Here is a 26314-nt window from a genome sequence, read left to right on the forward strand (position 1 = left end):
TGACAAATATGCAGCAGCTGTGTGATGCTATCATGTCAGTATAGACCAAAGTCTGTGAGGAAAATTTCCAGCTCCTTTTTAAATCTCCCCAACAAAGAATTAAAGCAGCTCTGAAGGCAAAAGGGGTCCAACCCAGTACTAGCAACCTAGTGGAGATGCCAGTGTGTGTATTTATTGTGCAGATATAAAAGTACCAGTATACCAAGTGAGCAAGTATGGCTGTTTCCCAAAATATCAAAACCTAGTTGTTGGTTCCTTTGTTTACTGTTATATAAGTTTAGTCTGGATAAAATCTTTGTGGGTATAAAAAATTGTGAGTCCAAAACAAACTAGACAGAATATTTTCAAATTATAGGATAAAATTGTGAATTTTCCAAAGTGAAAAAGTGTAGAAATTAAAAAGTATACTGGCCTCAAAGTAAACTTTCAAAGCTGTTTATTAATATTTACTTCTGCAGCATTTGTCAGTTTGTGACTTTTTCCCAATACCTTTGTAACCCAGTTGTTTTGATTAAAATTTCCAAATTATACTTATTTAATTGTGCTATTAATTTTTCATAATATAATTAAAAGCTGATCATTTGTAATTGTAGACATTAAAGCATTACATCAAGTGGCTTTATCTGTTTTCCAAAGCAAAACTCTGTAATACATTTATACTCTGTTAGTTTTTTCATACCATGTATAAAGATCTTCATGTAACTTTTGGTCTTGTGTTTTTTTATTATTATTAATGCATTAATTATTATTAATACAGTTATAAACCTTAGTGTAGTTACCACACACCAAAACCATGATATAAATTCTCCTGAAATAAGAAACTTTTTTTTTTTTTTTTGCGTAACTTTAAATCAGTGTATATGGAAGAATTTGAAGTACAAACCAAATTTTGGTTACTGAAAACCTTAAAATGTGTAAAATATCTTTTAATTTAACATCATTTGCAAATAAATGTCAATGTACTAAAACTGCTGCATCTAAACTTTCTCGTTCTTAGACAAATCCAAAATGACTTTTGGCCTACTTTTCAGTTCACTCCAATTTTATTTATATAGCACCAAATCACAACAACAGTTTTCTCAAAGCGCTTTAATTTGTATGGTAAAGACCTACAAATAATACAAGGAAAAGCCAATAATCACATTACCGTCTATGAGCAAACACTTGGAGACAGTGGAAAAGAAAAACTCCCTTTTAACAAGAAGAAACCTCCAACAGAACCAGTCTCAGGGAAGTTTGTGGGTGCAGTTTATTTTCTGTTCAGATCAGTAGACAGTATGACTATTATTTGATTCTGCTTTGAAATAATGACTCATCTGTAATACTGTATATAATATGTGATTTCTCTCTCTTTTTATATATATGTTTTCTTGTAAAGTGAGATAAAACCAAGTAAAGTCCCCCTGATGTATTTTGATAACACTTTATTTGGCACAACAGATTTTTTTTTTTTAAAAAAAGGAAAAATAATGCATGGGTTTCCCATGAACACTGGATGCACTCCAAATCGAAGTTTGTTTAAAGTTACAATATGTATCATAAAACGATAAGCTAATTCATTGGAAGGATGAGTAAATGTGACAGGAAGTGCCACGCTTGTACCTACTGCATATTAAAATGATGAAAAAAGTAATCAGCAACATTATTATTCATAGAAAGGGCTTTTGTGTAAATGCTAATAATTGTGCATACAGCGATCGAAAGCATGTAATATTAAAATCATACACTGAATTCTGAATATACTTGCTCGCTGGTACATGCGTGTGTAATACTGTGGTGTAATGATTAAATCCTTCACTGTTCCTCAGCACCTTCTCTGTTTTGTTTACCTTTCGTCATCTGTCAAAATAATACGTGAGACTGAGTAAAGACCCTTTGCATGTGACAGCCTCTCTCTTTCAGTGCATTTGTGTATACCAGGTGAGGTGCATTTGACTTCCTCTCTAATATGTCGAGTAAGTTAAACACCTTCCATGAGCTTTAGCACATTCTGCTGCAAAACAAAGACCCACATATTAAGTTAGGATCCAATAAAGTTTCTTTGCAGAGTTCAGCATGCCAAGTCTTCACACATGGCTGCTCCCATTCACGCCTGTGTCGAGGCCGTCGGTGGACAAGGACGAGGAAGGGCGAGGCCGCGGGCCAACAGGAGTGGCCGGCTGTGGGTGGCTGACCTGTGAGACCATATCATCGGACTCCCAGCGCTCCAGTTCCTCCCTGACGAGCCTTTCCATCTGCTCTCTGTGTGTGTCTGTGTCCCGCCCCAGATGTTCATCCTGACAAACGGAAACAGATTAAATGTCAAACTATGTTAACGTCAGCTCAACCCACACGTATTCATCTCGTGAGTTTATCCAGTTAACTTATAATAACTCATTCTGAGCTTCTTCCTGAATGTAAGGCAAGTATTTAAAAAAAAAAAAGACTCTTGCTTAAATCCTAAATGTTCGATAGTGTTCACCACAGTGTTCATCACTGTTCGAGGGAGTGACTGAGAGTGATGAACCAAACAATAAAAAATACCTAAAAACCTCAAAAACTAGAATACTGTTTTAAAACTCAACTGAGGGGAGCTGCAGGGTGCAATTCAGCCATAAGTCAACACTACAAATGACGCATTCAGTCATGTGATAACATTATTAACATAATAACATATTAACACCTCACCTCCATGACTCCATCCAGCAGCCTGCTCACCACGTCTCTTCTTTTAAGATTAGCTCTCTCCATGACTTCCAGCTTGACAATCACTGAATCGATCTTCGACACTATGCTGCCGATAGAGTGCTCCATCCTGTCCACGCGTCTCACCAGCCTGCACAACAAAGAATGATTTTCTCTCTTGTTGTTAAATGTCATATAGCGCTGCAGCTGCTATCACTCAGAACAGCATGAAATACTACGACGTGACACACAATACCCATTTTTGCCTGCCAACATTAGCTGATGAGTTTAGCTGATGACAAAATTAAATCATTATTACATTATCAGTCTTTGTGTACAGCACGTGTTGGCAGATATGCAAAGGGACGATGCTAACACATCTGCAGTAATACAGATGCAGTTTCGCTAATGTCCAGTGCTGCATATACACCGATCGGGCATTTCTTTATCATGGCCCCTGTTAGTGGGTGGGATATATTAGGGAGGAAGTGAACATTTTGTCCTCAGAATTGACGTGTTAGAAGCACAAAAAATAGGCAAGCATAAAGATATGAGTGAGTCTGACAAGGGACAAGCTGGACAAAAACTGCAGCTCTTGTGATGTGTTCCTGGTCTGCAGTGGTCAGTAACTATCAAAAGTGGCCCAATGTGAACCAGTGACAGGATGATAGATGGTAAGGCCAAAATGATGCATGTGGGGAGTGAAGGCTGGCCCGATGCATGTGGTGTGATCTGATCCAGCAGATGAGCTACTATAGCTCAAATTACTGAATAAGTTAATTCCCCAGATCTCAGTCTAATCAAGCATTTGTGGGATGTGCTAGACAAAGTACTCCGATTCATGGAGGCTGCACCTCGTGACTAACAGAACATAACGAATCTGCAGATACCACACCTTTAGGGGTCTATTGGAGTCCATGTCTCAATAGGGGGGAACAATATTAGGCATCTGGTTATTATGTTATGCCTGATTGATATCTATTTATTGTCATCAACCACATAAATTTAATACAGTAGAGTTGTAGTTCACTGACAGACACAGCTACTGTTACGAATAAATATTTAACTTACTATAATAAATACTGACAGTTAACAAATCTGTAATAAATCTGGACCTTAGATCTAAACTTGAACTTGCAGCTTCTTGTTGTTGTTGTTTTAGTTTCTGGAATTGACAATAAACTTCGCCTTTAGTCTGTCCAACACTCTTAGGAAATCTGTCAAGACTATGTGTTCATTAATATAATAAAAATATATTTAAAAAATAATTATTTGTTCCTGGCAAAATGTTTTCATGCTGCGCAAGTTTAACCTATACTTCAGGATGTTCCAATGTTTCACAATCACCAAAAACTGTCATCAATTAGACTTCATTCCATGCTTACATCCAGTTATCACCATGGTCCTTTCTCTACTAACTGAGTCTGCCCAGCAGTTTATTTATTATTATTATTTCTTTAAATATCATTTACTGATAAATCTGAGGAAGGAAAAAAAAAAACTTCATACACTTGAAACTCCTCATACGAGACACCCCCAGAGCTGCTGCCACGACGTCGAGAGCTGTGACCACTGTCCTCATCGTCGTCCTCCTCTGAGTCATCCTGGGTACGAGGGAAGCTCCGCCCACTGCTGGGTCGAGTCAGCGAACTGCGTTCCAGATCCAAGTCCTCCTAGCGTATGAGCAGAGACACACTGAACATCTGCTGTTGTGGCTGCATTGTTGCACTTATGTGCAGATTGTCTGATCAGTTACTGAAATAACACTCTTTTCTTGTTTTACCAAATGGTAAAAATAAAAGCTTGGGACTTCACTCACTCTCTCTTTCTCCAGGTCATCTCTCATTTGCTGGTGTTCATGCTCTGTCAGCTCCTGATCACCATCCTGATCGTATTTGGCAAAGATGGCCTGAATCTCTGCATCTGTGTGACCCTTTCTGATGAAATTAAGAGACAGTACACACTGAAGACAGGCTGCATGAGTGTTATATTCAACAAACTGAGCACAACAACTCTGAGGGATTTTAGCAGAATTAGAGTTTCCTCACCCTTTTAGATCCTGACGGAGTTCATCAAAGTTCAGTTTCCCCCCAGCTTGACGCAAACCGTCTGAGATGTCATCTACCGCTGTCTTCTTTAGTCTCAGCTTCATCAAAGCTTTGTTACAACTCTGGGGGAAGGAAACCAGAGAAATATTTCAAATTACATTTACAGTAATATAAATGAGTCTCTTCCATAATATACTGACAGCGACATAGGGGGGAAGAAACAAAGTACAAATACTTCGTTACTGTACTTAAGTAGAATTTTCAGGTACCTGTACTTTACTTGAGTAGGTCTTTTTTCTGACAACTTTTTACTTTCACTCCCTACATTTTGAAACAAACACAGTGTGTTGCTAGATGCACTGATCGGGGACCACTTTTAATTTTGTTGTACCTGTGACAATGATAATAAAGTTATTCTGATTCTGATTAAACGTCCAGCAGGGAGAGAAAAGAAAGCGCTAACTTCACTCAAAGATGGAGAAAGATAAGAAAGACAGGAGAGGAAGACGAGGTTGGATTTAAATGTAAGGACTGCTCAGTGGGATATCATAAACTGGAACTTTAAAGCTTACATGTAAGTCCTCTTGTTTTAAAATCAAATATCGTGTCTGTCCATGTGACATGTGTTTTCACATTGTTATACATGCTGCAAAAAACAGAGGGAGACTAAATGTGTTGTTTAAAGATTGAATGAAAAGACTCTGCAGTTTAGTGCGGGATAAACAGGTTACTTTGCTGTACTGTGGTGGATTTAAAGGTTCTCCCACCTGCTGAATCCCATTTTAGCCTCTTCCCTACTAATTTTCTAGTTTAGAGGCAAAGTCTCTACAATGGAGGAAACAGAAAATAGTGCTATTTTTTTATACTCTGAGTACCTTTATTAGAAATACAATGTAGAATGAAATAAAGTTTGTATTTCTATGTACTAATATTATTTTATAATTACATTATACATAGGGCGATCGTGGCTCAAGAGTTGGGAGTTCACCTTGTAATCGGAAGGTTGCCGGTTCGAGCCCCGGCTCGGACAGTCTGTCGTTGTGTCCTTGGGCAAGACACTTCACCTATTGGTGTTGGCCAGAAGGGCTGATGGCGCAATATGGCAGCCTCGGCTATAACTGTAGCTTGCCTCCACCAGTGTGTGAATGGGTGGATGACTGGGTGTGTAAAGCGCTTTGGGGTCCCTAGAGGGGACTAGTAAAAGCGCTATACAAATACAGGCCATTTACCATTAGTATAATACAAGGTTCAGTTAGCTTAGCACAAAAATAACTGGTAGAAAGGTCCTTCAAAGAGCTACTTTGAGTACATTTTAGAGCCTGTACTTTTTTACTTTTACTTGAATAAAGAAGTTGACTCAATGCTTCAACTTTTACTGGAATATTTTTTAATACCCTTTAGTTATACTTAAGTACAGAATGTCTGTACTTCTGCCACCTCTGGACAGCAATAGAAACACATAACTGCAGTCCTACCACTTTTTCTCAGCAAGGAAAGCCTGAAAAACCTCACAAAAAGCAGAAAATACTGCCCACCCAACACTCCACACATGGTTCAGATAGATTCAAGAGAAAAGCATCAGTCTTTTTGTTAAAACTACAAAGCAGAGTTTTTACACTTGAATGCACCACAGCAAGACCTGATGTCTGCCCATTTTCCGCATAACATCATCATTATGAAACTTAATTTCTTTTGACTGGCTGCTCTTTGCATTTCTTTGAAGACAGAAGTTGTGCTTTAAAGCCCCGCCCCCATCTCAGCCACATCCAAATTCACAGCTCTGATGTCTGGAGTTTTTACTTCCCACTAACTGATGAAATGAAAGTCATGGTTCTCCCTATTTATTTAGATACCAGCTTCGACATAACAGCCCAGATTCGTTCCAAGGTGCCTGCTCAGGTGAGAGGACATGGCCTAACTGATCTTTAATATGAGCATCAAACAACATCACAGTAAATATACAACAGACGACAAAGTGTGTCATAATACTTCCCCTGTTAAGATTCAGTCACACCCAAGAAATCACACTTTCAGGTGTACATGCTTATACTTATTATTATTATTATTATCAAAGCCAAAACCAATTTAAAAGAAATCTGCCTTAATAACAAATAACAATGAAATAGAAATGTTGTTCAATACCTTCTTAATAAGGTCTGTCATTTCCATCTCAGACCTCTGTTGGGACATGTCAGCCTTCACCTCAGAGTATGTGTCATTGATAATAGCCAAGAACATGTTCTATGTAAAAAATAAAGAGAGAAAATATTGTAGGATAACTGAGCATTAATTTTAAAACCCAGAACAAAGGTTACTTATTTAACAAATCACGTGGATTCTCTACTTACCATGAGAATAAAGAAAATGAAGAAGACAAAGGTTGTAAAGTATATAGGTCCAACAACTGGATGAGCTTTTTCAATTTCTGAGAAGTTAAAGTCTCCCAAAATGATACGAAACTGGGTAAATCTATGCAAACAAACAAATAAAACATTTTAAACAACAATAGGAAATAACACTGGTTTGAGGTGTTCCTACATTCATTAGCTAAATTTTCAAGGCTCTTACATGCTGGCTTGGAAAGTGCTGAAATCGTTGACTTGAGTTCCAAACACCAAGTAGGCCAGCTGAGCGTAAGCCAAGAAAATGATGAAGAACATGATGGCAAAACCCATGAGGTCCTTGGCACAGCGAGACATGGTGCTGGACAGCTGACTCATGGTCTTATTGAAGTTGATGAACTTAAAAAGCTGAGAGGAAGTGAGACAGTGTTCGCATTAGTCGACTCTGCTGCATTGGTGAATTCCACTAAGTGTTCCTTGAAGGTCTCTTGGATGAATAATGAAGTAAAGGAAGAAGATTTTTTTTTACCTTGACCCAGGAAAAGAAGACAATAACCGCAGCCATGTTGTTAAACTGAACCTGCAGGTTGGCTAAAGGCTCAAAGCTGGGGTGAGCAGTGTGGTTCTCCAACAGGCCTCTCAGCAGGTTTCCAACCATGGCTGTTCTCGTTATGTTCATAATAATAGCAACAATGCTCAACTGAAAGAAACAAACAAGTGAAAGTCTGTGAATATCAAATCAAATCAAATTTGTAATCATCCTAAAATTAACCTTGATGCCCACCGTGACAATAAGAACATCGAGACAGTTCCACAGGCTCTTGAAGTAATGTAGGCGGTGGATGCGGATCTCCAACACTTCCTCCACCACATAATAGAGAATGAATAGGCAGAAAGCCACTTCACACATCCCAACAAAATAGTCCCAGCTGGACACGTATCGTATCAGTCGCACCGTCTGGAACTGCCAAGAGGTCACTACGCCACCAGTAGCAGGGAACTCTGCCAGCAACCTGACAAATGCACCACATTTAGTCAGCTATTGCAACGGTAGCTGGCATTGTTATGTTGTGGAAACAAATCAAACTAAAGTGTGTAAATCAAGAATCTGGCTGATGATAAGTCAGGAAGGAGCATGATTAGGTTTTCTAATCCTCATTAACAATGGAAGGCAAAGTAGATTTAAGTTGGTGAGTATTTTCCTCAGCAACTTCCTTCTTGGATTTAGCCATGTGTATACATCCATACTAGTCACCACCATTGAGGTTCAGCAAAGTAATGTGGATAGGCACCGGGTGATAACCATATGCTACCACACACATTTTAGTTAACAGAATACTAAAAGCTTTTTACTTTTTGTTAAATTCAGTTTAAATTCAAGAATCGAATCCAAAAATAGGCAATTTGACCTAAGGGCATTTTTCACCATTTCTGCTTATAAAGACCTTAAAACTAATAGTCCAGTCATACAAGAGGAAAATCTAAAAAATGATATATTAAAAAGAGGGGTCTATAGTAAATTTATTCTGTGCTGCAATTAAAACTGCAAATTTATTTTTAGATTTACTTTGTTTTATTTTCAAATTGTGAATTTTCAGTAGCAAACTCAGGAAACATTAAAATTAGGCATTTTCTTGAAGATATTTGTACCTACGTTTAACTATAATAATGATTTCAAAGTATGTTATCTGTAGTTTTGTTATTTTAGTTTCAGCTCAATAAATCTGTTACAACCCAACATTATAATTTATGACAAGGCTATTGATTCTTACCTGGCGATGCAGAAAAGATTTATGTTGCTGTTGTAGACAGAGAAGTCGAGGAAGACTGCCCTAGTGCCTCTGTCCAGCCACAAGTGATCTTTCAGAACCTGCAGCTGGATGGCTGACTCCTCTTTGGTACGAGACAAGTCTTGGTAATATCCTCCACCTCCATATTTAGACACCTGACCTGAGTAACTGCTGCTATTCATCTCGCTTTCTGGGGTGTACAACCACCTGACAGAGGCCAAGAGAGAAACATACAGGATGTAGATAGTAATATATCTGCATCCCATATGATACATATTTATGTAACCAATTTAAACTCATGAACTTACGCGGTTCCATTCTTGGGACCAAAGGGGGCAGTATCCTCATTGGTCAGGGTGTATAGGTTGTAGCAGTCCTGGACCTCATCCCTCAGATCTTCATGGACAGAGCAGGTCTCATTGTGGACCTTGACCTGTCGGAGGCGCGGCACCCCAAGAAGGAGGTTCTCGTAGTAGATAAGACTCTGATTCTCTGGCAGGCTCTTATTATTGTACCACACCTCCCAGTACATGCCATTGAGGAAAGGTCCCTCTGTGAACTGAGAGTATAGGGCAGACAAAGGCATGAAGAAAGATCTTTAATTCTTGTAATCAAAAGTGTGGTTTATTACTAAGTTTGCACTGATTGAACTGATGGACACCAACTTCACAAGACTAAAACTGCCATGCACTTTTAAAATAAAGAAATAGTTCACAGATGAGATCAACACCACACTCACATGTATTTGATAAATATGAACCGAAAGTTAAAGTTTCTTAGCTTAACACAAACTAAAGATCAAGGTCAAACTTATTTATATAGCACATTTCCAACAGCTCATACTACATATACAAAGTACTATACAAACTAAAGAGCAACTAAACAAGGAAAATGCACGACAATGATGCAATAAAAACAACAACAACAACAACAACGAATAAAAACAACAACGATGACTGAAGCTGTTAAACAAATAATATATTTCTGTAACGCACAAATACAACCCCTGGGATAGGACCAAGTCCAGTATGTGTCCTTTTTCATGAGTGGGGACAGTGACCCATTGTGTCAGGTTAAAAGAGTCATTAACATTTAGAAAGTCCTTGACCAGGGATTTAGCATCACAGCAGACATGAATATTAAAATCACCACTATCACCAAATCACCAAAATCAGAAACTTCAAATGCATCTCATCAGTAGGGAGCAAATAAGCATTAGTTGAAAAAGTTGACTTTAAAGTACTCCTTTAAACATGACCTTCCTTTCTTGAGATGTTGTGAAATGATAACAAAACTGCAGAAAAGTAAAAGACATCAACGACAGGATGAATGTTACACTTTACCTTCCAGAAATCCTCCATGGTTGACAGGCTCCTAAAAGTAGAGGGGTCCCCGGCAGACAGCCGCGTGTCCAGGAAAAGCTGAGACATGACTTTGGTGTAATGGTACATATTTACACTCACCATCCCATAGGTCACTGCAGAACAAATCAGGATATGACAGGAAAGAGAAGGAAATTTCTATTAGCACCAGCATCAATGACACAGTTTACATGCACTCTGACTGTGTAAGGACCCTATGAACATTTAAATTCAAAATTAGGCTGAATCTACTTTTAATTTTGTAATGCATTATTATTCTCTGCAGTTTTTCAGTAGTTCTGGAAAATGCCTTTAACAGTCGGGCTCAGGCTGGCAAAATAAGCCTTAATGGTGTCTGCCAGGAAATCATTTCCTGATCCACCCTAAACCACACTTTGGCATTTTTTATTGCAGCAAGAAGAGAGAAGGGAAAACTTTACTATGAGTTCTTTTTATTTTATTTTAACTTTCTTCCCAAACATGCCACTTCTTTTTGCCATTTGAAATTTGTGCTGTTTTTTGAATTTATGCCCGTTGACAAATGCTGAAATTTAGATTTTCTGCCAGACTCATTAAGCTGTGAGTATGGAAAGTAAATTTTCAGCAACAGGACAGATGCCACATTTTAAACAGCTGTCCATGAGTCACTCTCAGTTCAGTCCACAACTGTTATCTGGAGCTTAATTTATGCTATCTATCAGGGGGATCTCCTAAGTATTTCTTAATAATGATCAAAGTAATAAGTCACTTCTGAGGAACTACTCCTAAAGGACACAACAAGACTCGCATGTTTACTTACAGATACAGATGGTGATCAGGAATGCGATATATGTGAGCATCTCCCTCAGTACATTCCTGAGGTATCTTTCTCGACTGCTGTCACTCTCCTCCATCAGCTCTGTGCCCCACAGAACTACAAAGGAAACAGTTAACTATTAACGTGCAACATTTACACAGAGACAAAATGTGCAACTATCTCAGGAAAGTTTAGAAGAGTGACAACACTCGAGGCTTCCATCTTTGCATAAAACCTTATATACATGAGATAAATAAAGGCTATGACACATCAGGACAATATTAGTGCAATTATTGAACTCAGATTTACTGATAACAATAGAGAAGAAAGCGGTGGTCATACAGAATTCAAACATATATGTGATTCCTTACTTTAATGGACGAAAATAAAGTATTGTTTTTTATTATGCGTGCATCGTCTTTATTAACAGTTACAAAGTAAAAACACAAATAACACTTAGTAAAAAAAAAAATAGCATGACTGTCAGTGAACCGTACAAGTTTTTTTGGCGTTATTCTTTACAATAAGAATAAAAAATCGTCACCTACTTCTGATTTTCTGGAGTATCTGCTTCAGACAGCTGGGGTGCCCATGCCTGTCTTGCTGCTCCAAAGTCGGGGTTGGATAGAGTCCTCCTCGGGGGATGTTGGTGCTGCTGCCCCCACGGTTGTAGCTACCCAGACCGCTGCTGCTGCAGCTGCTGCCGGAGGTCGTGGACGCCGACCTTCTCCCGGGACTCGCTTGAGGCCAGTCTGCTTCCATGATCTCGTCCTCTGGTTCAAAACCCGGGTTATCCCGGCTCCACGCCTGTCGCGAAGGTGGGGACGGGGTGCCTACGACTCCACCGAGACCCAGGTCTTGATGCTGGATGTTCTCCATCTCTATCCCTTCACTTGAGTCGAGTTTGTTTGCCGACCTAGCAGCCTGGCTCTGAGGCAGCTGCTGGGGTCTGACTCGAGATGAACTCATGGTCCAGCTATTATTATTATTTATTTATGTATTTTATTATTATAATATGGTGCGGGCATGCGAAAAAGCTAAATGTTACCCATAAACAGCAGTGACTGAAGCTTTCAGAGGTGACAAACTAAACTGTTAAACGCCTTAAAAAACAACCAAACAAATAAAGCAGAAAATTAGTCAAATGGCCAATTGAATGAGATCACAAAACCTTGCCGTGTGCGTAAAATTCACGGTAAAGAGATCTCAGTAACGATGTCCTGCTCCTCATAGCTAATGCAGTAGTTTCCACCCTCAACAAACCGTTAGAAACTTCCCGAAAAGTCCCGTGAAAAACGACGTCCGTTTCAAAGTGATGCCTTTAAAGTGGTTAAAGTTGTTAGATAAACAGGTATTTGGACTGAACTGTCCGCTGCATTAAAATGCCGTGTTTACGTGAAAAAAAGAATATAGTTTTCTCATCCCGGGACAGCCATCTTGTTCTTGTTACTCTTCCCCAAAAAACTCCTTGGGTTGGACTCGGGTTACAGTAGAAGTCATGGCGTCGCAGTAAAGGATGGAAAATACCACAGGGGGAACTTTTTTTTTTTTAATGAAATTGATATAATTGTTTTAACCCCAATGTCTTAATAAAACTTAACAAGATTTCACTGTTTGGATTTACAGCGTGTAAAAGGTGTAGGGTTGTATTTAATTAGTAAAACCCAGAATTCAGAATTTGAAAAAAAGTTGTAATTTTATTTGAAAACTTTTTTTTTAGCTTTCTTTTAACAACCAGTAAGCTTTGCACTTACTGAAAATGTAACACAGGTTTTATTTATAAAGTTACACAAGCGCTGCGTGTTTGGGTCTGTGGTTGCTATGGCAACAAGGCACTGGGCTAAGAGGAGCGTACTGACAGGAGGTCAGAAATTTCAGTGCTCCACATGCAAAAAACAAACCAAACCAAACAAAAAACCCCGTCAAAATCAGCGGGAACTATATTTGATCTGCTGCATTTTAGCTTCTAAATAAAATGCATGATCATGGCCGTAAATTGGTCAAGCTGACCCTTTGGTAATAACGTGCTTTCACACTGGGCTTCTGTAGTTATACATGGGTGTAACAACAACTCTAAAATCTCAAGCACATATTTAAAAACAAACTCCACAAACAAACATGGTTTCAGTAATTTTGTTTAGTTAGGTAATGATGTTAACCTACGGTCTGCTCTCCATTTTGTTAGTTATTATATAATTTAATTTGTATTATGTGTTTTCATGTGTCCAAACATTATGGAAAAAAATTTTCTCAATACTTTTGGAGGTTAAAAAAATGCAACTTCAGATTTTTTATTTTGTGTCTTTCCAGCACTCTAGTAAGCCATGATAATGGAGGTGTTACATGTATAATGCACCGATGATCAGGCTCTGACTTTCTCTGCACTATACATCCTAAATTAAAAACAAAGATGTATGATATTAAAAAAACAAGCTTGTCTGATTTCCAGATTGTAGATATTAAAAATGTACAAGTCACCCATCTTACAAAATAATTATTTCGACTTTAACTTTATATATTTTTTAAAACATCAAATCAGCAAAACTTTGCCTATTCACCTAAATTTAGTAAACCAAACTGTTTTAAGAAACATTGTAAAAGTATTAAATCAAGCTTTTGTTTCTATTTACGTCAGTGACAAAACACATATATCAACCACCAAGCAACCAAGATTTATTATTTTTAACCTTTCCCTACATTTTGTGCAGGTTTTTATTCTTTCTTTTTTTTTTTTTTTTTACCAGCAAAGAAAAAAATGTCCCACAGTAACAGGCATTAAGCCTGTTTGACCACATGGTGGTGCTTAATATCCACTTTTGGGAAACCCAAAATCAAAGATAGAGTTAAATGTCAGAAATCATGCTTCACTGTTGTTTCATCGGTTTAAATAACCTCACTTTTGGTGTCAAGTCTCAGTTAAGTTTCACAAAGCTTTCTTTTGCTCTGTCTCCACAGGTAATTAATCCGAAGACAGAGAAACATACAGTAAACATCTTAGAGCAGAACAGTCAGTGCACACAAATCAAAATAAACTAACAACTTTGACTGAGAAACGGTCCTGCCCTGGTGTACTGGAAAAATATTATGTCATCTTTCGACTGATAGAGATGAGTTTCTTCTATAGTTGTCAGGTGGGTTTTCATGGACTATGATGCCTGCAGACAACACTGTAATCAATAGTGAGAATAGGGAGCAGGTGGATGAGTTTAAATACCTAGAACAGAGAACAGAGGGTGGTGGCAAGTGAAAGGAAAGGTTTACAGCATGGTAGTGAGACCTTCTATGATATGTGGTTTGGAGATGGTGGGACTAAGAAAACGACAGGTAACCAACGTACAGGTGGGAGAGCTAAAGATGCTGAGATTTTCTTGAGAGCGACCAGATAGAAACTGAGTACATCAGAGGGACAACTCGGGTTGAGCAGTTTGGAGACGAGGATAAATGGGCAAGGCTGAGATGATTCGGATATATGAAGAAGATGGATAGTGTATATGTTGGACAGAGTACTGTTGAATATGCAAAGATTCATGGATGTAACGGAGGACATGCAGAGGGTAGGTGTGACAGAAGAGGATACTAGTGATAAGGAGAATTAGAGGTGGACCCCCTAAATGGAACAGCTGAGAATAAGGAGAAGAAGTTGTTCACAGTTAGAACTGGTTTGTAATGAGATTTTTACCAAAAGAATGCGTTGTAATCACAGAATTATGGATTTGATATGCACGTTTAAACAGTATACAGTATGCATGTTATTATGCATGCAGTATGCATGCTACAGACAATTACGTATATATCAACATAGACGATATCAAAACACCGCAAAAACCTCAATGCAGGGCAACTAAAGAGTTTAAAAACACTCCTGTCCATGAGTACCGTTTCAATTACGCTCCACACGTTTGCGGATAGTTTTGTAGGGGCGTGGTTATTTATCTGACGTCACTCTCTTTGTTGCCCAGTGTAATCAGTCCATTGGCTGAATTTGTGTAATGGGGGTTCCCAGCCCCGGATTGCAGGGGTACAACAATAAATCGAAGCTATCGCTTTAAATCTTCAATCTCTGGTAGAGCAGAGATCATAAACTGTCAGTGAGAGCAGCGTGGGAAATCGCACAGTATCTCATTTGGGATTTTCTGTAATTCAGAACCCTTTACAGTCGGTTGCTCATAATTATTTATTACACACCATTCTGTCTACATAGATAGGTCTTTCACAAGGTAAGTTAGCATTCCTCTAAGCTAATGGTTACAGCATCAGCTAGCCTAATGTTAGCTGCATTGTGTAGTTACACCGCAACTATTCCAATCGATTACAGCCAGTAATAATTCAGAGTTGGCGACTAAAATGTGTCATTATTGTGCAAATATTCCACATTAGCTGTGTGGTTAGACGTTTTAACTCTGAATCAAGTTAGTTAAATCGTCTTCCTTTGTTGTCTCTGAGAGCTAGCATTAGCTCTTAACTTGTTTCATTGATAATAGCTGGACACTCAGGCGTTGGCTAATAGAAGTGTGAGGGAGCTTTATCTTACTTGGGCTTTGTAACAAATTTTAAAAGAGTGAGTGAATAGTATCAGTAGTGGAACCTCTCTGTTGGTTAACTACAATGGCAAATGCCTTAGCCATTGCTAACGCCGGGCTTAACATCAGGTCGGCTTGATTTACCCGAGCTCTGCCTTCAAACAGCCTGCTAGTTGTATGTATGTGTGGATGTTGTCTGTTTTCCAGGGTTGCGTGTAAATGAAATATGCCCGCTGTCTGAACAAGTGGTCCCTGTCGAAAGAAAAAACGACGACGCCACAAGTCAGCTAACGCTAGTGTTAGCCAGTTAGCAGTGTCGCAGGCTCTGAGTTTCGATTCAGTTTGCTGGGCTCGTGTTAGCAGTTTACGGTGACAGCAAAGAGGCCGGTAGTGGCATTCATATTCATTCAGTTCACTATATAACGTGTGTCAGCTTAACGACGTTTCAGTGCTCATTAATCTTCTAGAACTGGCGCACATACGGTGCTGTTTTTGGATCCGTCTGTTAACGTGATAAACGTGAATGATGACAAAATGTGGTTAGACGAAAGGGCCCTTTATAGCAGGCCACTCATCTACATATGGTTACGCAGATATAACACATGAACGTGATGTATAGTTGCAACTCAATTTAGCGGTAGTTTCGCTGGCTTTCTCCACTCGTTAACCAGAGCACCTGCACTACTAGCTTCCCTTTTTAATCATCAGCTGGTTTCCCTCTTTGTCTCATTGGATAGACGTGATGGCGCAGTTGAATGTCGGCTAGTGTATTAGCCAGCCAGCTAAACAGTCAACTGTCTTGCTTTTGGTATGGAGTTAATGTTGGTTTGATGAAACGTGGGCCTAGACGACGAAAACGAAGCTCTTTTCTAGCAAAGAGGAGACCTTTCTGTACTTCCTGTACTTGCTGCTCAGATACATCCATGTTTACCTCAGGCACTGCAACTGCGTGTGCTCAACATGGACTTCCTTAAAATGGCCTGACCGCAAACAATGCACGATGCGCTTTAACTGATTCTGAACTTCATTTTCTGTGTCCGTCACTCGGTTGCCACTCTATTATGACTGCCTAGCTTAAGCCAGTGCTGTAAAATGCAGATGTAATCCTAGTGGAGGAATTTTGAGTGTTGCTAAAAATATATGGCCGTTTTTGTTTTTTGTTTTTGTTTGTTTTTTTAGTTATGCACGGTGTTGTTTAATAGTATTGAGTTATCTTAAGTATTATGTGGTAGGCTTTCCACGATGTTTTTCCACAAACTAAATATTTTCACTTTTTCTAATGTGGTTTAGGGTATGTGTAATCACCAACTGAATGTTTAAATGCATGCTCTTCACGGTATAATAACTAAATCCTGGTCGTTTTTTGTTTTGTTTTTGTTTGTTGTTGTTTTTTTTTTTTTCATTTCAGCACTTAATATTGTTTACCAAAGAAATGGTGATGGAGAAGCCAAGTCCCCTGCTTGTAGGGCGGGAGTTTGTGAGGCAGTATTACACACTCTTAAACAAAGCACCAGATTTTCTGCACAGGTAATTGCAAAATGTTTACATGACAGTCTATTTGATGGGAAATTTGTGCATGGGTAATGATGCTTTTTAACTTGCGATTAGGTTTTACGGGAGGAATTCTTCCTACGTTCATGGAGGACTCGACCCAAGTGGAAAGTTGGCAGAAGCAGTGTATGGGCAAGCGGTAGGTACTGTAGCCCCAGTTCATTAATGGGGTAATACTTAATTTTAGTGAAATGTCATTTTAATGGAATTTAAACGTTTTAAATAAGTCGCTGTCTGCAAAGAATATATGTACGGGGAAGTAAAAAAAAAAATGGTATTATTAAACTACCAGAGGTAAAAATACCATCTTGCATCCTGAGCTGATGTATACTTATAAAATTAAAACACACTGGGTAAATTCTGCTGATTTTTAACCTGCCAAATTAGTAATTAAAAGTTTGAGAGTCTAGAAATAAGATTCCTATTTTCCTAGTTCCTTCATTTTCTCTTTTTTTTTTTTTTTTTTTTTCTTTTTCTCCCCTCCCTGCATATTTTAGGAAATCCACAAGAAGGTCATGTCGCTGCAGTTTAGTGAATGCCACACAAAGATCAGGCACGTGGATGCTCATGCCACACTGAGCGATGGAGTGGTGGTACAAGTCCTCGGAGAACTGTCGAACAATGGTCAACCCATGAGGAAGTTCATGCAAACGTTTGTGCTTGCTCCAGAGGTGAGTGCTTCTACCTCTTGGTGCTCCCACTTGTCTCAAAGTGGCCTCACAATAAAGGGAATAAGTAAATAGTGTTAGGATCTTGGAAAGAAAGCGACTAGAAGTTTTGTGATGACATTTCACCTCTCATCCAAGAGGCATCTTCAGTTCTGAATAATTGATGAATATCTTTATGAAACTCGCTACTTATGAAAAGTACAGTTGCTTTCTTTCCAAGATCCTTAAACCACCATGACCTGGATGACTGAAAACCTACAAAGACTAATAAATTCTTATCAGGGCTACACAAGACCAGCCTAATTGAAAAGATATACATGAAGTACTGTAACATGTGCCGTTTGTGTATAAATATTAAACAGTTTTTCTTTTCTTCTTTTTTTTCATGTTCTCAGGGTTCAGTGGCGAACAAGTTCTACGTCCACAATGACATCTTCTGTTATGAGGATGAGGTTTTTGGAGACTCCGAAGCTGAGCTTGATGAGGGTGAGATTTTCATGAGTGACTTTTCTTTTTCTTAAAACTAGTGAGTTTAAGTAGATGTTCATATTTTAAAGTGCTCTTGTTTTTTTTGTTTGTTTTTTTTTAACTATTTTGCTTCTGCAGAATCGGAGGAGGAGGTTGAAGAGGAGCCAGAGGAGAGGCCGACTTCCCCTGAACCACTTCAGGAAAGCCCAAACAGCAGCACCTATTATGAACCTCACCCCGTCAGGTACACAGAACTTGATTAGAACTCGGTGCAATCAAATGTAAGATGAAAGTCTCTCAAATATGATCCGTCTGCAGAGGTGACACATTTGTTTCATGTTTCCTTATTTGTGGTCTGCAGCAACGGAGTTGAAGAGCCCATGGAAGAACCAGCTCCAGAGCCAGAGCCGGAACCCGAACCAGAGCCCAAGGTAGAGGAGACGAAGCCCGAGGTCGAGGAGAAGGTTCTTGAAGAGATGGAGGAGAAGGCACCCTCACCAGTCCCTGTGGAGTCTCCACCAAACACCCTGGAGCCTCCCAAGGTGAGGAGAAATTACTTCTTAGTGGTTTCCATCTCATATTACAAGGGGCAATACAAGTTCATTGAATCTAAAGTGATGCATTTAACATTTTAGAGAATAACAACTTTACTGTGATCCAGTTTTAAAGCCAGAAGGAAAAACAATGCATTTTGTAATGTTAAGATGCACAGAGCAGGACGATACAGAATCCACATGGCACTAATGCGCTCTAATCAAAGTTACAAACATTGATATGACAGTGTGGCTGTTGAGCATTATCAGTGTAGCCCTAATGATGCGTTACTGTACTCCTAACAGCCTTTCTCCTGGGCCTTGGTGACCAGTAAAAACCTGCCTCCTTCTGGCACAGTCACCTCTTCTGGAATCTCACCCCATGTTGTTAAGGCTCCAAGCTCACAGGTAAATAACTACCATGAGTTTATTAACTTAAAAACCAAGAGAGCTTGTTGTAAATTAAACCTTAATAATGAGATACTGTAGGTGCCCCTCTGATAGGTGTAGGCCCTTCTTAGAAGTCTCTTGCAGTGCTCATTTCAAACGTGCATCACATTGAATGTTTGTGATGAAGAAGAGCAATAACTTTGGTACACATGTGTGAATGACCTCTGCTCATTGAAAAGGACACTAACACGTGTTTGGACTTTTCCGATTTCATGCGGCAAACAAAATAAAAATTTTCATTTGGAACCAGGCATATTCAGCATATGCAGTCTCCTCAAGGAAAATATGGAGGAAATTCAGCAATTCTTTAAAACCTGAAGCAACCGCTTGAATGCTAACAACCAATATGTTGAACAACCAGTAAAAAGGAAAAGTTTTGTCAGGAAAAGATCAGAATGACATACAGCCCCAGCACAAAAGGACAGATTTCTGTCTGATCCTAGATAAAGCTGAGATGATATTAATTTCTCATTTGCCTTGTTTAGCCCAGAGCCGATGCAAAGCCGGAGACACAGACGGCACCTCTTCGCCCCAGAGACCAGCGCACTCGCGACAGACCACCCTTCACTCCACGGGGTCCCAGATCTGGTAATGCTAACACCGACCTCCTCAGATTGAAGATTCCTCTGTTTTGGTTTTTTGTTTAAATCTGGTTTATTTATACTATCTGTACGTCTGTGTTGCTTTTTAGATGGCGTTGCTTCTTCAGACTCTCAAACAGGAAAACAGCACTTGAGTTTTGTGAACAAAGGTAAATATTACTGTTTAAAGCACTTGTTTTATTTCTTACTGAGAACATTTTTCAGTTGTTGATCCGATGTGTGATTCTACATTTTCATTGCCTGTTGTTCTGATTTGCAGGTAGCAGGGGCGATTCAGAGTCTGGTGACATGGATAGCAGGCGAATTGTTCGGTACCCTGACAGCCACCAGCTTTTTGTTGGCAATCTTCCACATGACATTGACGAAAATGAGCTCAAAGAGTTTTTTATGAGTATGCTTTTAAATATATATATATATAATTATTTTTTTAATATATTTATTTTCTTCCACATTAAAAAAAAATATTCAAAATTGATGAATTTTTTATTTTATTTATTTTTTTAATTTATCCCCTGATCTTTCAGCATATGGAACTGTGGTGGAACTGCGAATCAACACCAAGGGCGTTGGTGGGAAGTTGCCTAACTTTGGATTTGTTGTCTTTGACGATTCGGAGCCTGTGCAGAGAATCCTGGGGGCCAAGGTAGAAGGGGCATGTATCAACATTTCATTACCCACTTTGTTTCATTTGGTGGTGGATTTTGGTGACACGCATTGCTACATTTCATTTGATGCTAGGGTTCACCTACGTGCTCAGATTGAATACATACTGATTGTTTTCTGTGATATATTTGTTTGCATCCCTTGTCCTGTCAGTCACATATTGAGATTTTAAATATGCAAAGAGGAAAGCAAGATGACGAAGTCAAATTGCTATCGTGTCTCCACCCAGAGAAAGGAAAAAAACTTCAAGGGTCTTTTCCTTGAGTGTGTCTAGACTGGTTTCAGACTTTCTGTTCTCTTCCTGATGGCTCTGTGAAAAATCTTGTTCTGGCTGCTTGCACTAGTGCATCTGCAAATTAGCCACTGACAGACAAAACACAACTCTGCTGTCAAACTGGCCAAGCATCATCATGGGTCTTTATCAGTGTCCAATCCTGAATCTGTGACATCCAGCCTAGCACATGTTTGTTTTGTTTTCTCTGTGAATCCATGATGAGACGATAAGCAGATGTGTTACTGCAATTCCCTGAAGTCTCTGCACTACCTTATGCCTGCCCACTAAAAATTGGGGGACCACAGTAACAAAATGTCTGCACACCACCAAACCCAGTCAAAAGGTTTTGCCTCTTCTTTAACAAAATTGGAGTTCAAGTTAAAGAGTGGCCATTTTGACACAGTGGAGAAGATCCAGCACACAGACGCATAAGTGCAGGTGTAAAGAATCATATTTTCAGGGAGTGAACAAAAATGGCAGCTCTGCCTCAACCAGTCCTGCAGACATGCTCAAGAGTCCTTTTTATGGGGTGGGGAAAGATTTTGCTGTTTGAGGCTGGGGTTATCAGTGATGCCCACGAGACAAGAAAAATCCAGGAAATTGCATTTGATATCGAAATTGATGCCATTACACAGTAGCAGGTAATAGTGGGGTTTTATTGGTCAGTGAGGTGGTAAGGATAAACCTTAAAAACACGCTTTTCAAGTTGGCAGCAATGTCAATCTCACCAGTGTCCTTTCACTCTGGGTCACTGCCACCTGAATGAAACAGACCTGGAGAGTAATGCTTAAATAGTCTGGGAGAGGAGCAAAGTGAAACTGACCGTGCCCTTCTTAATTTTCCCTGCAGCCCATCATGTTTCGAGGCGAGGTGCGTCTGAACGTGGAGGAGAAGAAGACGAGAGCAGTGCGTGAACGAGAGACCCGTGGGGGAGACGAACGTCGGGACATGAGGCGCAACGATCGGGGTGCCGGAGGTTCACGAGGCGTCGTGGGAAGCGGGATGATGCGTGATGGAAGGGGACCGCCGCCTCGTGGTAGCATGGCCCCCAAACCCGGCATGGGCTCTGGAAGGGGCTCCAGTGGCCAGGGAGAGGGCCGCTTCACGACCCCTCGTCGCTGAAAAGAGCGCCCCTCCTCACTTCAAGTGTGGAAGTAGTATCGTGTTCTTCATCTTCAACCGTTCTCGTTAACGAAAAGAAATCTTCATGTATAAAAGTATATATTTGTTTTTGTTTGGTTTTTTATTTTATTTTTTTTGTTCCCTCTATGCTTTGGAATGTGACACAGCCTGTCAACCATTTGTTTGTGAAATAGACAAAACAAAATAAGCAAACAAAAAAATGTCGCTTATTAGTTGTGAGCTGAGCATCCTTTTCAGGTTTCTCAAGAATTCGCAGACTTTAATTTGTAAATTTGCGAGAAGAAGAAGGAAAAAAAGGCAAACCAACCAGGAGTAATCTGCCACATTAGGAGGGACTGATGAGACTTAACCACAATAATACAGCCCATCAAAAGAGATTATATATGCCTTGACTTAACTGGGGCGCTGCTTCAAGAATTCCCCTCTATTGCACATTTTATATGGTATGGTTTTCTGCCCGTCACAGGTCGAGAAGAGTGAGATGCAAAGTTCTGTGCAGTTCCTGGGGGGAAAGCTTGCCTTTTACTTTTTCTTTTTTGAGAGACCACTGCTTCAAAATTGCATAATGCTCTCATCAATATGCACTAATGGGTACTTTTGTCATGTTACGTTGACATCCATGCTCGGGACGCAGCTGGAGAGACCTGTTTTGTCTCAAAGCGATACGACTTAACCGGAGCAGGCCTCACTCGCAGCCTGTCGGCTGTGACCAATGTACTTTTCACATTTTTGACCCAAAACAACCTTTCGATTACTGCTGGATGGACAAGATAAACAAATCTACATGACACTTTTCTCTCATTTATGAATCAAAAAAAATCCTCTAATCCTGGACTTACACCCGATGAGTGAGGAAACAAAGGATAAATGAGAAACAAAGCTGAACAATAGAAGAGTAATAATGATGGCGGCTTGCTCTTGTTCTGTTTTCTTTCTTTGGTTTTTTTTTTTTTTTTTTTTTCCCCTCTTGATCCCCTCTTGAGTGTTTAGTTTTTTTTTCTTTTTTTTTTTTTTTAAGTCCTGCCAGCTAGACTGCGAAACTGGGATGGTCAACACCTCTCTCCCTCTTCCCTCCCTTCCTGTCTTAAGTGCGGAGTAATTGAATAAATGTACAGCAAAAATCATAGTTTACTGTATGTTTCGCTTTTCTGTGTATATCCATTTCTCTCTCGACTTGATAAAAGCATGATGGTGCCTTCTCTTTCACCTTTTCCAGTCTTACTAAAGCTAAAAGTGGTTTGGGGCTGCTACACAGCTGCTCTTTTCTTTCTTTTTTTTGAACTGGTATCTGCTGAGAGCAGATTTTGGGGGGGAAAAAAAAAATACTTGCAGTATTCATAAGATTTGTTTTTCAGGTGCATATTTCATTTTCCATACTGTTTTATTACTACAGATAATCTGCTGTGAGTTTTGTACATTTGTTGTAATTGTATGTCGTGGGTTTTGTAGAGACAATAGGGGCCTCATGCTCTGTTTTGTTAAAACAGCAAAGAGGTGCAGCCCCACATCTGAAGAACTTCATCCTCCAAAAAAAAACAAGGTACATTAAAAATGGTGGCAGTGAATTCTTGGTCTTTTGGTTTAACAGGTCATAGCTCCGCACGACCACGATTTCATTGAACTGACGCTTCGGCGATGTCTCAGAATAAAATTCAGACACTGGCCGTAGTTTTGATCGACTCATGGCAGCAATCGGGTTGACCCCTGGACTCACAAGTTGTCAGACTGTTGTTTTTTTTTTTTTTCCTCAGCAACAATTTTTGTAAAGATCTGTATGCGTGGGGCTCGTCGGTCCCCTCCAGCCTACAGACAAGCAAATAACTGCACTCACTTTTCTAGCGTTAAAACATTTGTATTTTCATATGCTGATTATTCACTGTGCATATTTTGAGTTATCTGAATGCCATACATGTCAGCTCCTCCTTGACCATTAGCGTTTTTCTTTCTTTTTTTTTTTGTTACCACTCTAAGGGAGGGAAGACCTTTTGGTTTCGGCTGGAAAGGAAAACGTGTTTTTCTTTTTTTTTTTCTTTTGTTATCTTGCACTGAAACGGGAAGTAAAATGATGATGTAGCATTTTTCTTGACAAATATACTAATGAGGTCTTCCTTGTCTGGTGGTTTTGCACTATTTCCAACATTTCTGGGACAATCTCGTCAGTCTCAACACAACAACCTCTCCAAATTTCTCATCTGGCTGCAAAAAAGAAATTGCTCTTCGTAATTAGTGTGAAATCTCTCCTTCTCACTCGCAGTTGAAACAAGACGTGGTAAATAAGTATGGTATCGTCAAGGTAGATTTTCACAGTCATGCTTGGTAATTTTGTGGTATGTTTTCAGATGTGGAAATGGCTTTTAAACTTTAAACTTGGTAACAGCTTTTGACCTAACATTGCAGAAAAATGACAGCTCTTTGGTCCTCGAGTGCCTCAGCCCACCCACCCCCTCCCCACCAAATGTCTATTTGTCAGGTAATTGCTTAACGCGGGCACTTGACTGCAATCATACTTTTTACAGCAACGGTCAATGAAGAGAGTGGTGAAGAAGAGCCATCATGCTTTCAAACCGATCTCGTGCTTTCTCCATGTCAGTGGTGGTAAAACGTTCGAAGGTAGAAATTTATAGATGGGTAATTCTTTTCTCGCTGAGGTCTTTAACGACTCATCCCTCTCGAAACTTTAAAGGATCCTCGAAAGGAAAAAGGAAGAAAAAGTGTTAATTTATTTTTCTGTGATTTAAAAGTGCAGTTAATGGATCCTCATTGTAAATCATTCCAACCCTTTTTTTTTTTTTTTTAATGGAAATAGAAGTATCTTCTTGGCTTTAGCAAGTGTGGTAAACATTTGGCTGCCATCTTCATTTTACTGTGTTTACCCTTGTTGCTATTACAAAACTGTTGTAGGTGGAGACTTTTTTTTCCCCCTTTTTTTTTTTTTAACGTTTAGGTCCTTATTTTATTTTTCTTTCTTCCTTTCCATTTTGAATGTGTTGGAATTAACATACAATAAACTACTGATAACATCACCGCTCATACCGTTTGTCATGTTTACAGGAGACTCCCCTCGTTGGCCGTGTAAAGTTTAAGCCTCCAAACACAAACTATATTAAACATAGGGTTGTGGAGGAAAAGAGAGACTCCCTGTAAAGTTTCTTGCAAAATTGCTTCTCAAAATAGCCTTAAAAGGTGTCAGAAAGTCTTAAGCTCGCTCATACAAACTCATTTTTCTCTCTTCCAGTTTTTTCCTGTTAGTTTCTGTAAGTGGTTGATGGCTGTCAGCTAACATTTTTAGTATCTGTAACACTGGAGCGATAGATGGAATTGTTAACTCCACCCATGCATCAGTTTCCTGCTGCTTAATCCTAATACTAAAACTGATTAGTTCTATTATTAGGATTGCTAAATTATATTACAGTCCCTGGCTACGTTATTCTTGGTGCTGATATTTACTCGGCCAGTCGCAAGGCAGCAACTGAGTGCATTTTGGCATGTAGACACGACCTGCTGAAGCCCAAACCGAGCATCAGAATGAGGAAGAAAGGTGACTTTGAACGTGGCTTGGTTGTTGGTGCCGGACGGTTTGGTTTGAGTATTACAGAAACAGTTAATCTACAACTTTCCCACACAACCACCTCCAGGGTTTACAGACAATGGGCCAATAAAGAGAAAAATATCCAGTGAGCAGCAGTTCTCTGGGTGAAAATACTTTGTTGATACCAGACGTCAGAGTAGAAGGGTCAGACTACTTTGAGCTGATAGGAACAACAGTGAGTCAAATAACCACTCATTAAAACAAAGGTGTGCAAAAGGCATCTGTGAACACATGTCGAACCTTGAGGCAGACGGGCTACAGCAGCAGAAGACCAGACCAAGTGCCAGTCCTGTTACCTAAGAACAGGAACTAAAATTGGACAACAGAAGGTGTTAAAAAAATATTGCCTGACGTGACGGGTTTCAATTTGTACCCTGATATTTAGGTGGTAGGTTCAGGGTTTGGCGTTAACAACATAAAGTATGGATCCATCCTGCCTTGTATCAATGGTCCACGCTGCTGCTGGTGGTGTAAGAGTGTTCAGGTTCTTTTTTGGCACACTTTGAGCCCCTTACTACCAACTGAGCATTGTTTAAATGCCACAGCCTACCCGAGTCCATCTTTTTAAGACCACATCGTACCCATCTTCTGATGCCATGAAAATCTCAGATCATCTCTGCAACAGTTGTTTGATGCCATCACGCCAACATGGACCAGAATTTCTGAGGAATGTTTTAAGCACCTTGGGCCTATTTGACGGGCAGTGCTTTGAGCAGCTGAAATACAAAAGTAACTATGAAATGAAATAATGTGTATATATAATCTAGAGGAATATATACAAAACAAGAGAAAGGCAAGAGTCTGTTTGTGAGTGGCCTGAGTGATGAGACCGTGGCTCAGATTGGTAAGGTG

At 39.5% G+C, this 26314-nt stretch overlaps 2 protein-coding genes across 4 annotated transcripts; one reads left to right on the plus strand and one right to left on the minus strand.

Moving 5' to 3' along the window:
- Positions 1 to 1090: 1090 nt before the first annotated feature.
- On the minus strand, positions 1091 to 12447 carry pkd2 (polycystic kidney disease 2). Of its 2 annotated transcripts, none has more exons than XM_085355819.1 (15): positions 11550 to 12447; positions 11005 to 11118; positions 10188 to 10321; positions 9153 to 9403; positions 8827 to 9051; positions 7839 to 8067; positions 7584 to 7754; positions 7281 to 7462; positions 7061 to 7181; positions 6855 to 6953; positions 4713 to 4834; positions 4484 to 4601; positions 4174 to 4334; positions 2668 to 2815; positions 1091 to 2276 (listed from the first exon to the last, which is right to left on the minus strand). In XM_085355819.1, the coding sequence occupies exons 1-15, from the start codon at positions 11968 to 11970 to the stop codon at positions 2067 to 2069; spliced, it is 2706 nt and encodes a 901-aa protein (XP_085211945.1). In that variant the 5' UTR covers positions 11971 to 12447; the 3' UTR covers positions 1091 to 2066. The 2 variants fall into 2 exon arrangements, with proteins under 2 accessions (XP_085211945.1, XP_085211944.1); XM_085355818.1 differs by having other exon boundaries at positions 4174 to 4337.
- Positions 12448 to 15048: 2601 nt separating this feature from the next.
- Positions 15049 to 24874, plus strand: g3bp2a (G3BP stress granule assembly factor 2a). 2 transcript variants are annotated; one of them, XM_085356907.1, is made up of 13 exons: positions 15049 to 15218; positions 16930 to 17048; positions 17130 to 17211; positions 17570 to 17743; positions 18136 to 18226; positions 18347 to 18452; positions 18570 to 18750; positions 19048 to 19149; positions 19677 to 19779; positions 19883 to 19942; positions 20053 to 20184; positions 20318 to 20445; positions 21580 to 24874. In XM_085356907.1, exons 2-13 carry the CDS (start codon positions 16954 to 16956, stop codon positions 21850 to 21852), a joined length of 1527 nt encoding a protein of 508 aa, XP_085213033.1. In that variant the 5' UTR covers positions 15049 to 15218; positions 16930 to 16953; the 3' UTR covers positions 21853 to 24874. The 2 variants fall into 2 exon arrangements, with proteins under 2 accessions (XP_085213033.1, XP_085213034.1); XM_085356908.1 differs by having other exon boundaries at positions 20318 to 20436.
- The last annotated feature ends 1440 nt before the right edge of the window (positions 24875 to 26314 follow it).

This window comes from Diplotaxodon limnothrissa, linkage group LG6 (assembly GCF_057381915.1).
Source record: "Diplotaxodon limnothrissa isolate DT_005_m linkage group LG6, D_limnothrissa_male_GT1.1, whole genome shotgun sequence".
Taxonomy (NCBI): domain Eukaryota; kingdom Metazoa; phylum Chordata; class Actinopteri; order Cichliformes; family Cichlidae; genus Diplotaxodon; species Diplotaxodon limnothrissa.